The sequence below is a fragment of the Ostrea edulis genome, chromosome 4 (assembly GCF_947568905.1).
Source record: "Ostrea edulis chromosome 4, xbOstEdul1.1, whole genome shotgun sequence".
Classification (NCBI taxonomy): domain Eukaryota; kingdom Metazoa; phylum Mollusca; class Bivalvia; order Ostreida; family Ostreidae; genus Ostrea; species Ostrea edulis.
The window spans coordinates 47,571,540-47,587,022 of NC_079167.1; the positions used below are offsets into that span (position 1 = coordinate 47,571,540).

General features: G+C 33.6%; 1 protein-coding gene across 1 annotated transcript in view; it reads left to right on the top strand.

The window, feature by feature from the left end:
* The window catches only part of LOC125669026 (uncharacterized), a 143,020-nt gene that overhangs the window by 70,433 nt on the left and 57,104 nt on the right, over window positions 1-15,483 (top strand). The window contains exons 8-10 of the mRNA XM_056161390.1: window positions 6,934-7,084; window positions 7,204-7,373; window positions 8,353-8,523. Of these exons, the coding sequence (XP_056017365.1) occupies window positions 6,934-7,084; window positions 7,204-7,373; window positions 8,353-8,523 (492 nt within the window). The remainder of the gene's footprint in view (window positions 1-6,933; window positions 7,085-7,203; window positions 7,374-8,352; window positions 8,524-15,483) is intronic.

A 15,483-nucleotide genomic window follows, 5' to 3' on the forward strand; every position in this document is an offset into this window, starting at 1 on the left:
AAAAGAAACGCACTGCAGATATGTGACAATTATCAAAACACATTCGGTCATTTCTCTAGTAACACTGATAAATTGTCCGTTAAAATATATCATTTAGTTTATAAAAAAGACATCAAATGGTTAGAATTTATCAAAAATATATTGAATGAGTGTGGATTCTCATATTTGTGGACAACAGAATCTCTATATAATCCAATTTGGGTAAAACAGGAAGTTAAAAGAATATTAATAGACCAATTTATTCAAGAGTGGAGGAGTAATATTTATCTTTCTCCCAAATGTTTAAATTGCAGACTTTTCAAAGATTCTCTGATATTCAAGAATTGTCTCACTATTCTGCCTCGAAAATACGCACTAATTTTATGTAAAATTTAGATGTTATAATTTTAAACTACCTATTGAGTATGGAATAATCCTCCTAGAAGTCAACGTTTCTGTTATTTATGTAATCATAACCAAGTAGGAGACGAATATCATTACAGGATACTTTAACAATGCCAGAAAAGCTTTATTGACTGAAAATCTAACAAAGAATCCAAATATTATAAAATTCCACAAACTATTTACATCAACAAATCTTGCACTTCTTAAAAGTTTATGTAAATTTCTATTTGTTGTAAAGGAAAATGTGGACCTTACGTATCTTTAATAATTTCATTAGGATATAACTTGTTCTCGTGGTAATGTTCATTTGTTGAATCAATGTCTGCCCACTTTATACATAGTGATATAAAATATTCATTCCTATACATGTTGTATATGCAGTATTCTGTATTTTCCAACCTCCTCTCTGTAATGTATGACTGTACATTTATGATATTACAGCATTGATTGATTGATACCACCATGGCATGTAAAACGTTGCTATATTTGATAATCGTGTGGTGTATATTCAATATCTCGTAATACATATTTTTAAAATATCTTGTGGTATATGTTCGATAATGTATATTCAATATCTTGTGATGTATAATCAATATCTTGTGATGCATGTTCAATATCTTGTGATGTATATTCAATATCTTGTGACGTATGTTCAATATCTTGTGACGTATGTTCAAGATCTTGTAATGTATACAAACTTCCGCCAGAGTTCGTCTGCTCACAAACCAATCTCTTCCAGTTAGGCATTATGGGAGAGCGAATTCTTAGGCCGCGTATACTGTGTGACGTCACTGTAGAATGACGAAAAAAACATAACGTCAAACGTAAACAGTTCAAAACAAGAACGTACACATTATACACTATAATTTGAACAGAGTATTCCTACCTTTTAATGATCTTTTGATAATTTTATGTTTAAAATCAAATCCATACTTTAATATTAATGCTCTTAATGTCAATATTTTCAAGCTTTTAACTACGAACTACTTCTATAGTGTTATTTGCCTGCGTGATAATCGCGGACTCAAAATATACAAATCTGTATATTGTGCTGCGTCACATAGGAGAGGTCTGTACGTAGGTGACGTAATGAGGCCTCAACGGGGAGTTTGGTAATGTATATTCGATATCTTGTGACGTATGTTCGATATCTTGTGACGTATATTCGATATATTGTGATGTATGTTCAATATCTTGTGATGTATGTTCAATATCTTGTGATGCATATTCTATATCTTGTGATGTATGTTGATGTATGTGCAATAATTGCATTGTGGGTAATATGACATAACATCGTTCTATTAAAGTAAGGGCAATTTTTATTGGTTGAAAATAACGAAAGTATCCGGTGATGCAAAATATAATACACTAGTATGTTATATAACACTGTATGACTATTTAATACCTGCCTTAGAGTCAGAACTCTGGGGTTCAAGATTCAGAATTTTAGTACATCCCTTTCCGTTTTCCTATATATGGATTCAGCTTTTATATAGTATCAGCAAAATTAAAGAAGGCCTTCAAATGATAAAGACATTTAATCGCTATGACCATTTTGGCCCCACCTTGTCACCAAAAACCCTACCCTGGGATCATGAAATTTACAATTTTGGCATAGGGCTTCCTGCTCTATCAATATTCAGTTTCAATTTCATATCATTAGCATTAAAGAAGACGTTAGTACTCTTACATCACTACATATGCCAGAAGTGGTGTTAATCAAATGTGGATTCTAAAAAATTCTAAAGAACTTTTAGTAAACTTGAAATCACAGAAATTTTTCCCAAATCAATAGCATTAAAACCTATGACTTTTCAACACTATACACGACCATTCCTCACGATAAATTAAAGACTAGACTTTTTGACATCATAGACAGTTGCTTCTTCAACAAAAACGGAAAACGGAAATATTCATATCTAGTGATCAGTCATTCAAAAACTTACTTTGCTAAACACCACTCTGATTCCACGCACAAGTACTCTGAAGTTGAAATAAAAAATATGCTAGAGTTCCTCATTGACAATATCTTTGTGGTCTTTGGTGATCAGGTCTTCCAACAGTCTGTTGGAATTCCCATGGGCACGAATTGTGCTCCTTTGTTAGCTGACCTGTTTTTATATTCATATGAAGCAGAATTTATTCAAAAACTTCTACGTGAGAAGAAAAAATCTCTCGCTGTGACCTTCAATTCGACTTTTAGCTATATCGATGACGTTTTGTCTATTAACAATGATAGCTTTCATTCATATGTCGATTTGATATATCCCTGTGAGCTCGAAATAAAGGACACCACAGAGTCGTCCACTTCTGCTTCATACTTAGATATTTTATTGAAAGTAGACATTAACGGCAAACTGACAACTCAACTGTATGACAAACGGGATGATTTCAGCTTCTCCATCGTCAACTTCCCACATTTATGTAGCAATATTCCATTATCACCTGCATATGGTGTTTATATATTTCAACTGATTCGATATGCAAGAGCTTGTTCTGGGTATAGTCAGTTTTTAAATCGAGGTAAGCTACTGACAAACAAGTTGATGGTACAGGGATTTCAACAGTCTCGATTGAAGTCAGCATTTCGCAAGTTCTATGGTCGTTATAACGATCTAGTTCGTCAATACAACCTCGCATTGGGTCAAATGCTGTCTGACGTGTTTCATACCGATTGTTAAGCCGTTCTTGGCACACTGATTTGACTGCGGATAACTCCGTTTACCTGATCAGGATATGGGGCTCACGGCGGGTGTGACCGGTCAACAGGGGATGCTTACTCCTCCTAGGCACCTGATCCCACCTCTGGTGTGTCCAGGGGTCCGTGTTCGCCCAACTATCTATTTTGTATTGCTTGTAGGAGTTATGAGATTGATCACTGTTCGTTATCTTCACCTTGCATACTTTCGTTATTTCCATCCAATGAAAATTGTCGTCAAATTACCCACAATGCAAACATTGCATATACAAGATTATCGAACATACATCACAAAATATAGAATATGCATCACAAGGTTATCGAATATGCATCACAAGATATTGAATATACATCACAAGATTATCACAAGATTATCGAATATACATCACAAGATATTGAACATACATCATAAGATTATCGAATATACATCACAAGATATTGAACATATACATGTATCATAAGATTATCGAATATACATCACAAGATATTGAACATACATCATAAGATTATCGAATATACATCACAAGATATTGAACATACATCACAATATTAAACTAGTCATAGATAACCAGGAAGAACACATGATAAAACTCGAGTACAAAACTTTTGACAATGAAATTAGGCATACCATACATCAGGTTTTCTCCGCGTGTATCTAATCTCCGCTTTGTTCGCGACGATTTCCGAATCGCGGAAATCAGCGTAAATTTGATACAATATTTTTTTGTAATAGAGTTATATACAGTACTTAGCCATAAGTAAGTTCCCAAAGAAAATGTCAACTATATATTTCATACAAAGCCATATATTTTCCAAAAAAAATTCTGAACGCCTTTCTTGATCAATTTTGATGAATTAAGAAATGAAACTTATAATTCTTTGTTTGATGCATGTATCAAACGAAACATTGGACGGAAAACTTCATCAATGCGCGTAGCGCATTGATGAAAAAGTTTTCCGTCCAATGTTTCGTTTGATACATGCATCAAACAAAGAATTATAAGATTTATTTCTTATCATTTAATTATGTTTTTAAGATAGAAAAACAAATAGTTTCTCCCATCAAAAAGTTTAAATTAACGTTTCTGAAATGGCGCGTAGGAATACATATAGGCAAGAATGAAAACAAAAACAAAACGGCATGGCTGTGCGTTCAGGTCAGGAACAGTTACTGTGCAGATTTAAATGGATTATACGCCAAATTAAAGGTGCAATGGTTAAAAGCTGAATTAAATATAAAGGAAGATAACAAATGGTGACTGGATTTATGCTGCATCGTGTTGGAGGAGACGTTGAACACTGGTTGTGTCGTTGGAACGGTGGAATGCAATTCGGCTCCATTTAAATATCGAGAAAAACGTTCAAAGCGCACTCGTTGACTGAGCCCCATATAACAGAGTTCAATTTGATTGATCTTTACCAGATCAGAAGTCGCCACTTGCTCCGTCATGTTATCGATCTCGTAAAGCAGACGATTCATACCGGGAACTCGTGTAATCTGTCTACTTCTACCAGTAAGTGGTCTACGTCATCAAATTTACTATTCTGCCACGTCATCGCCTATGTATGTTTTTTCTTTAAATTAATTTGTATTTTATTCATATCTTTAGTTGTGCTAATTTTTGATAGCAATGAAAAACAAAAATCAAACAAATGCATTTCGTGATATGTAATGCTTGTGTGGAAAATCCCGTTCTATAAATAGTGCTAAAATTAGAACGGGGAAGACGCATTCCAGAGAAAAGTAGTCCCGCGTGCTTAGTGCAGATGAACTCCGAACGAAATTTTGACAGAGAAATCAAACGAATTTTTCAACCAATCAGCATCGTTTATAAGTCATCACTTTAAAAGTTATTAAATGATATAAAAAGCACTGATATCAGAAGTATTCAAAGTATACTCTAATAATTTCAGAATAATTATATAATAATCTATTGTAAAGATGTGGCAATTTTAACACGAAGTTTGATTTGAGAGTACTTACTCTTTAAATAAGTATGTGTAATTTTGGAATAAAAAAAATAGCATTATGAATGCAATATATGATCGTAACAGTGTTTAAAAATATAACAGTTACTTTTGATATTTCTAAACAAAATGGTTTTTATTTCATCCACATAGAGGGAAAATTGGCTCCAAGAGAAGACTTTGAAAAAGATAGATTTACATGAAATATATAGAGAAAATTTTCTTTGTCTCAAAACTGTTTGCCGGATGCTATATTTTCCCGCGTTTTCTTTTTCGGAATATCTATCTGTGGCGTCAAAGTCCGATAACTCTATTTAGTTTACCAAACGACAATGGAGACGGGCAAAATTCACGTTGGTATGTATGAAACAAGTAAAGTCTACTTTGGTATGATAAAACACCTATTTACCGACTATTCGGACAATAGCAAGTTTATTGTCTCTCTCGACAACAACCATTTCCCAAGGCGCTGATTTGGGCGACAATAAACTTGCTATTGTCCTCATAGCCTGTAAATAGGTGTATAATAGCAGACTAATAGATGAAACGACGTATATTAACGTCAACAACGTCAAATTTGACGTAACAGTAGAAAAGTTGTAAAAGAAAAAAAAACCAGCAGTGTTTTGTTTGAACAGTACTAGATTTCTTTAATTTCCCATGCATTGCAAAATATTTTGTGGGCGTGGCATTGCAAAAAATAATATGTAATAATAATAATAGTTTTTCATTTTTAAAGTCGGATATACATAATCAACAAATAACATTAGCTATTTTACCGACTTGCACATATATTTGCGCTAGGGGGCCTTTGGGTGGGAGGAAACCGGAGGAAACTCACGTGTCCAAGTGGGCGACCACCATACCATCTCACATACAACTGCCAATCACGGGTGAGATGCGAGTGCGTTAACCACTACGCTACCTGGATACCCAATGTAAACAATGTGTACAACACATTCCATAATTCAACTCATTTCCTGCTCAGTTTCCATGATTTTGATCTCGGTTTCTGTCTCAAGTTAGAAAATGCTAAATGAGCTAAAGCTAGCTTTATGGCACACCAAAAGTGAGACGGGCTAAGTTGAGATAAGAAATTGAGATTTTTTCTAACTCTCAAAAGTGAGCTCGTCTAAGTTTTATTACCTACGAGGAGTAAGCATCCCCTGTCGATCGGGTCACATCCGTCGTGAGCCCAATATCTTGTGAGGTAAACGGAGTTATCCGTAGTCAAAATCAATGTGCCAAGAACGTCCAAGCAATCGATATCAAACAGGTCAGACAACATTTGACCCAATGATAGGTTGTATTGGCAAACTAGATCATAGAATTAGTATGCCACGTATTGGAACATTATCACCCACCCCTTTGAAGTTGACTACCTTTCTTCAATTTAATACTAATAGCGCGATTTTTGTTCTGTTTTAGAATGAAATATAGACACCAGATAATTATTATGTGTGTTATACGTATGATATTTATCGCTGTTACTTCAAAACCCATCGATACATTGTGCATATAAAGGTCATGCGAGGAACTAAGTATAAATATCGAATGCGGCGCTATTGATACGTGTACTATAATCAATTAAATAAGATTAACGTGATGTCATCGTTAAAGAGTAACAGGGATATGATAAATAATGTATCGGAATATAAGCTATGCATTAAACCTTTGCTGTGACATCATTCTTTTGTTCGATTAATGTAAGAATTAGATTAGTGAGCAGTCTGATATTAATTACAATATCAGTTATTTCAGTTCTGATATCTTTCAAAATCGCACTGTCTCGGGTAAGTGAAATCCACAAAGCAATATAGTTTTGTATGGAGATTTCGGCCATATTGAACTGTATCTAATATGCGTTATTCTTTTTCTTCAAGGTGTAACTGGTGCTGGAAGACAAAAACTTGATCTGTTGTATGCAGACGTCGGTTACATCGTTACTGTAGCTGTACAAAAAGATGATTTGCAGTCTTATTTTACACAACTCATTCAGATTGTTTCAACCATCCCTCATGACATCAACATTGTGTAAATATTCTTAACTCATTTTTAACAGAAACAATAAAATCTAACTAATTTCACCCCAAATATCACATGTGGCGCTTTTTTTTAAAAAATAATGTTGAATACGATTTCGAATTTTACAGGTGTTCTTTAAATTGTTTGGAGAAGTACGCCGTGACGTCACCATTTAGTGTCACTGCTATATGCAATGATTGTGGACCAGAAGTCATATTGAGTTATCAATGGAGCCTTCAACATTATAGCAACGGGACATACGAGGATGTGCCTTTTTTCATAAACATGACGGATACCCGTACGATTCCGTTGTAAATCTTCACAGTATCCAGAAAATGATTGTCTTAAATGCAAATCGAAATGGTTTGACTTAGAGAAGCTCAATAGTAGATTCCATAAAATCAAGATGTTCCCTTTTAATGCATACAGTGACAAATAACGAATAGCAAGTGTATCGTATTGTTAGTTAAATTCTAAAACAAACAAAATGCCCACAACGGTAACCCGAAACATCTCATTATTTACTTGAAATACAAAGTAACTAATTTCGCAATTTTGATGTGACCACCATGAAAAAATATGCGTACCAATATCGATGCGAAAGCTGTTTTAAAAAAATATTAGGTGTTTTTATTCATTAATCTAAGTATTCTACATACTTTTATGAACACCTTAATTGACCATGAAAAAAATATTCGTACCAAATCTTGACCTTGTGGATTTTCTAGGTGGTAATCTAAAATCAACTACAGACATAGGAAACGACATTGACTGTTTCAAAATTCAAAAACCTGAGAGCATTCAGCCTATACATAATCTCATATTCCAATCACTATATTACATCATAGCTTTGGAATTCAGATATTTTAAACTATAACGTCTTCGATACATGTACGTCTACTCCTTCATTCCCAATGCACAATGTTAAGACTACGATTATTACTGGTAGAATATTAAGAAAATATTTCCCCAGTTACTGGATGAACCTGTCTGCTTGACTTGGCAAAAGTCATAGCCTGGAGATATACCTCTAGTTGCATTGCGGTGTGAATTAGACCTCGGTTAATTAATTTCAGTTTCCCGTCTGCAAACGTATTCAAACACTTTACGAATTTACGTAAACTTATTTTCACTGCAGTTTTAATTTCATGATTTTGACATCCAGCGAAAATCATATTTCAGGGAAAACACAGCTGTTTACAGTACAAATATCATTGATATGAAAATTATGCTTTCATTGATATTGCATTCATCAAAGTCAATGTTCTTAATTTTAGCAATCACTGACGCTTCCATCACGATTAAGGCGAATCAGCTTGTTCCTGGGGAGAGATATACATTGAGCATTGAAGTTATTTCCAACGAGAAGGACCCTACACTCGCTGTGTGGGACATCACCGTTAACTACCCCCCATATAATGGCACGTGTAAATCAACGCCAAAAACAGGTAAATCAAATCGATCAGAATTTTGTATAAAGAGACAAAGATACATATATGCAGGACCCTTTCGTTCATAATCAATGTTTGTTATTGGACAATGGCTACACATATTTCAGCTTTATTTCAAAGGTTGATCGGAAAATGATGGGCTTCGTATAGATTTGACAAAGTGCTAAATTTCGATTCTACATTAGCATGATACATTTACTGTCATCCATAACGGATGAGAGAGGTACAGTCATTTCATATAACATCATGTCTTCTCTGGCTTTTGTTAAATATGAAATGAATAAAGACAAATATTTAAAAAAAGGCAAACTAAGAATATTCTCATAAACTTATAAGCTTTATTGAATTGCATACATCAATGGAGATCAGGCTTCCATTCAAAGAATTCATTGTTCAAAACTATTGATTCGAGAACACTATATTGGAAATTTTATAATAAAAATAAGGTGACGGATGCTGGATTTTTCATTCATTGTTTGAAAACATCTTAACCACAGGACTTTAAAGCAAAAAAAAAAAGTTTAATTGATAAAAGATCAACACTTTCTTGAAAAGCTCAAATATGCATATTTGAAGAAGTAGATGAACCAAACTAAGATGTACCTTGTTAATTTCAAACGTGATCGATACTCTTTTAAAGTGGCGTTTTACGTCAGTAGAAATGTCAGGAAGCCAGGAAACTCTGAAATGATGTGAAAACAAGAGACCCATGGGCCACATCGCTCACCTGAGTCACCTTGGCCCATATTTGAAGACTTTCCATATATATTTACATGTAAAACCGTAGTCCCTATTGTGGCCCCAACCTACCCCTGGAGGCCATGCTTTTTATAAACTTGAATCTGCACTATGTCAGAAAGCTTTCATGTAAATGTTAACTTATTTTGCCCAATGGTTCTTGAAAAGAATATTTTTAAAGATTTCCCTATATATTTGCATGTAAAACTTTGCTCACCTATTGTGTCCCCATCCTACCCCGGACGCCATGATTTCAACAAACTTGAATCTGCACTATGTCAGGAAGGTTTCATGTAAATATCAGCTCTTCTGGCTCATTGGTTCTTGAGAAGATTTTTAAAAATGCTCTTATATATTTCTATGTAAAACTTTGATCCCGTATTGTGGCCCCAACCTACCCTGGGTGACATGATTTCAACAAACTTGAATCTGCACTACATGTATGTCAGGAAGCTTTTATATGAATGTCAGCTTTTCTGGCCTAGTGGTTCTTGAGAAGATTTTTGAAGATTTTCTCTATTTATTCCCCTGTGGAATTTTGATCCCTTATTGTAACCCCAACCTACCCCTGGGGGGCATGATTTGAACAAACTTGAATCTGCACTATGTTAGGAAGCTATCATGTAAAAATCAGCTCCGCGGGTCTAGTGGGCCTTCATTTGAACAAACTTGAAAGCCCAGCACCAAAGGATGCTGTGTGCCAAGTCTTGTTAAAATTGATCCAGCGGTTCTGGAGAAGAAGATGAAAATGTGAAAAGTTTACAACGACGCCGATGACGCCGAAGACACCAACGACGACAACAGACAAATTTTGATCAGAAAAGCTCACTTGAGCCTTCGGCTCAGGTGAGCTAAAAAGGCAATGTTTCATTGATTTCCAACTCGATTGCTATTTGCACATTCATTTATCTTCAGAAAAGGATTTACGTTACAATCAAATATTTCATCTTATAGATTTTAATCATGAGTTTTCTTACAAACACAGTGTGATAATTTGATGCATACATGTGCTTTGAAAGGAGAACGTAATATTAGATTGTAGAATACTGTAGCAATACTGTTGCCGATCGTGAAAGTTTTTAAAGAAGACTTTTGGTTTCAAAAGAAGCATAGCTCAGTGTTTCTCGGCCCTAAGTTCAAGCACGGTTGCAATCACATGACGTAAACGTTTCATGACGGATAACCTGATCGATATCAATCAAGAGTTTTCGCTTTATTTACGCAATATTCTAACTTTTGATACCAGCAGTTCAAATCAGGAAATGCGCAGTAACTTATATAGAACAGTCCGTTCAAACAATAAGTGAATTTTAATTCCATGTCAATGAGAATGTCGTTTCAGAATTTAGATAAAGCATTTGGTAAGAATGGCCCAATGAATGTAAAATCTTGCAGATTTAGAACTTTTTGATTAATCAGTCCTTCCACCACAAAATATAGTCCCTGCCAAACCCTTCAAAATTTGAATTGACATATTATTTTTCAACTGGAAAGAGTTCAGTAATAGATAGGTACATTTAATATATTTGCACCAATGGGATCAGTTTTGAACCAGTAAATACTTGTTGTAGCATCCTTCAAAGTTGTTCTCAAAAGCTCAGGAGCTAACTTCCTTACGTTCATATGGCACATAAAAACACTTCTATTATTTACATACATCATACTTCAATCTTCTACGAGTTTCATAAAAACATGAATGATACTATATATATAACTTCAAAACTGACATGATAGAGGAGACTATATGTACTTGGATAATTTACTATCATGCACTATAGTGATTGTGATAATTATGTAGATTTTAAAAAAAAAAAACAAAAAAAAAAACAAAAACAAAAAACAAGTACATAGTACTCATCATCACAATTTCTCCCATTTTCTTAATACAAAACTGCAATATTTTCTTAAGTAATGATTTCAGTTACATCGAACAAGAATATTTTGTATAAGTTTTAATTTGTCACATTTTCTATATATCTTTGACTTGTCACAAATTCTCATCAAGTTGAAATATTTTTCTCAAAATGTGTTTCAAGTTTCTACTTTGAATTCCACATTTATTGCAACACGTAGGTCCTAATATTTCGAAAAATTCTTTGAAATATTTTAAAAATCTTCAAAATACTATAGCACATGCTTAACATTCAGATTCATTGGTAAAACCTCAATCTTGTCTTTGTTGTTATTTCAACAGGTTCCCACAATTCCTCAATACACATAATTTGTCATAAAGATACTAACTATTTGATAAAAACTTCAAACATTTCAGTCAAGCAATATTTCTTCAATTTTCCTTATCTTGGAATTCTTTTTCTCAACAATTATTTATCACTTGATTACTTGATTATGACAAAATTTGAGACATCAGAAAGGTAACGTGATATAGCCTATCTCAATTTTTAAGACAGAATATCTCGATCTTTGAGATCCGAGTTAGCAAGGCATTTTCAATAATTCTTTGAAAACTTGAAAACCATAAGTTAAAACAGAACCCAGATGATATAAAGATCTCGGAATTTCTCAATTTCCTATCGGATCAACTTCTATTGGTATGCTTTACGGAATTACAATATTATATCTAATAGTGAAAATGTTCCCTTTAGCCTATGTAACTATTACATTTACGTAATAATAATGATGTCGATATTAGGAATCTTCTATCATACTAACATAAAACTACGAATATTCTATCATACTAACATGAAACAAGTAGAACAAAATGGTACAGGGTGTACAGAGAAATTAATCGTCTTCTTTTGTCATTTTCCCGTTATTTTGTCTAGAGGTCCGTGTTTGCCAAACTTTTTATTATGTATTCCTTGTGGGAGTTATGTGATTGATCACTTTCGTTCTCTTCGTCTTTCATTGCTCACACACATGCAACATAAAGCTTAAGAATTATTCAACCATGAAAACAAATTACCTGGATTATCGCATTCTTGTTTACAAATATTCTCGAGTCTTCTATCTTCTCTTTCGTCAAATAAAACCACTCTTGTCTTTTAGCATGAAAACTGTGTTCATACGCAATGGGTATTATTGTGTCATGATTCAGATATCACAAATTAGAAGCTTTTACCTTTTTGACATTAAAAACCCCAAATGATCCCGTTTTGCAATTACTAAACGAACTATATTCCCTATATATCCCGCACTATTGCTTAAATAAAACAATGGTTGCCTTTCGCAGCTAATGCCCCATTAGCTGTGAAAGGCAACCGGTTTTTTTCAAAATCTCTCAATGACATGTAATATATATATATATATATATATATATATATATATTCTTCATATATATTATATATATACAATATATATTATATATATACAATATATATATACATGTATATATATATATATATATATATATATATATATATATATATATATATATATTGCTTAAAGGGGCATCAGCTGTGATTATTGTCTTGCAAGACAATAATTCTTCCTAATATTTTTCTTTACACTAAAAGTGGTTATCTAACGTAGTTTTATTATGTTTCTCATTTTTTGTACAACATATCCAGGAGTCCGTGTTTGCCCAACTCTCTATTTTGTATTGTTTATAGGAATTATAAGATTGATCACTTTTCGTTATCTTCCCGTTTCATTAATTTAATGACTAATAAAAACATTTATGTTGTACAAAAAGAGAGAAACATATATTTGAAAATTTTAGGGGGGGGGGGTCGGTGTTGTAGAGTGAGCCTTCCCCCATAATGAGACTTCCCCCCGGAAGCCTGGCTCTAGAGTGAGCCTTCCCCCGGAAGCCTGGCTCTAGAGCAGGATAACCCCCGGGGAAGTCTCACTCTAGAGCCAGACTTCCCCTTGGGAAGATCTACTCTATCACTAGTTGTAGAGTCAGACTTCCCCCCATAGCAGGACTTCCCCCTCCATTTATTCCTGGTAAACTACTACCACTTTATAGAGGTTGTTTAGATACCAGGACCTTTTTCAGCAGGGCATTAAATGATTTTGCTTAAGCCGTTCATCAAACTCAAGAGAATAAAACGGTGAATAAAACACATTGGAATTGATAAGCCATTTTGTTTGACCCATAGACTTTGAACTTTGACCCACACAATACCTATGCTGTGGTTAGTTTTAGAAGTTTGAAAAATGAAATGAGGAAATTTCGAATTTATGTTTCTTCTCATCTGCGTACAAATATCGGTAATGCTTTTAACCGTGTACAACTTCAGGTAGAGAGGTAGGTAAGTTGGTAGGTAGGGTACTTTTGAAATAAGACAATAATAGCTTAAAAAAAAGTTCTTTGTACCAACCACATCTTTTACACCAGTAAAGTATTTGAATGTTTCATTCTGCAAAACTAAGTCATTCAAGGTCTTAATGCTTCTGTCAACCCAATTTGTATTAAAATTCCATTATTTAACATCAACAAAGTTTCTTATATCTAAATTCAAATAATCTGTAACAGAAAGAGAGCTTTCTTTAACTCTTGATAAAGCTTTAATCACATCTTTCCAAAACACATTGTCAATATGATTTACAAATTCATTAAGTTTTTCTTTGGATAGGTGAAAAATGAAATCCACATTTCTAAGATATGTTGCCATATACCCTCATTATCAGCAAGGTACCTTTTGACCCATTTCAGCTTAATATAAGTTATATAAGATGCCAAATGTACCATATGTAGTCCCCCTTCATCATAATTACCCACAATTGTATTTCTTTTCAACTTTTCTACCTTGTATCCCCAAATAAATTTAAAAAATATTTTATTCAACTCTTCCAGTACTTGTTTAGGTGGGTCAGGCAATGCTGAAAATAAGTGTATGAGCTTTGGGAGTGCTAAAGTTTTGATAATTGTGATTTTACCTATTGGAGTTAAATCCCGTTTAGACCACAAACCTAGCAATTTTCAATGGCATTGCTTTTAGATTAATTACATAAAGTCATGTCTTCTAGATGTTTTGTAAATACTATTTCGAGGAGCTTAAAATTGCTATTTCCCCATTTTATTTTCAGATCATTACACAAAGTTTCCGGCGAACCTGATTTGCTCCCCAACCAAATTGTGATTTTGAAATATTTAAACGTAGTCCAGAAATCATTCTAAACATATCAATAACTCTCATAGATTCTCTAAGTGATTTTTCACTGCCATCTTAAAAAAAGAGTCGTCCGCATACTGGCCTAATTTATTTTATTTTCCAGCCACAGTTACACCCTTAATATTTCGATTTTCTTTAAGTGCTTTTGCCAACAATTCTACTGTAATGATAAAGATATATGGTGCCAATGGATCTCCTTGTCTACAGCCTCGTTCAAGACTGAAGAATTTATATAAGTTTCCATTGTTAATACTAGAGGTGTATAGAGCAAGAAACCATTTTACAATAGATTCCCCAAAATTGAAGGACCTGAGTGCCTTTACAATGCAAGGTGAAGATAACGAACAGTGATCAATCTCATAACTCCTACAAGCAATACAAAATAGAATCCCATTCCAATGAATCAAATGCTTTTTCAAAATTTAATAATAATAACAATCCTGGCTGATTTCCGTTTTTAGATAGTCAATCAAATCATATAAAAACGAGTGTTTTCTGAGTCACCAATGGTACTTGTTAGTACTTTCTTTAAACGATTTTCTATGGCACTAAAATCAATTTTGTAATCAACATTAATAATGATATTGGTCGCCATTTTTTAATATAGCGTCTATCTTTTTCTTCTTTGGGAATGCAAGTTATTACACCTTGGGATTGAAATCAAAAGACAAATTGCTGGTTTTAAAAACAATGCAAAGTACATCATGAATTGTTGAGTCCAAATAGTTCTTATTAAATTTTTATATCAAGTTTTGAAGGAAAAGGAGTTCATAGCCCCACAACTCAAAAGAGAGAAGTGGGAAGCTTATCTCAGTGAAACTATTTCAGAAAAATGTTGGGAATTTCATTATATGAATGCATCTTTATGCACAAAAGAAACAAAATTAATTTATTTTCAATACCGTATTCTTATGTGTTATATACATGTAGCTACAAACTCTTTCCTTCGCAAACTTAAACTTGTAGATAATGACTTGTGTTCATTTTGCAAAAGTGAAAGAGAACAGTCACTCATATTTTTTATGACTGGGTGTATGTATCTGCCTTTTGGAGAGATTTTGTGAAATGATACAATGCATTTGTCAAAGGTTATAAAATCACAAAAAGAAGTGTGTTACTAGGCAATATTGATGGAAGTTGT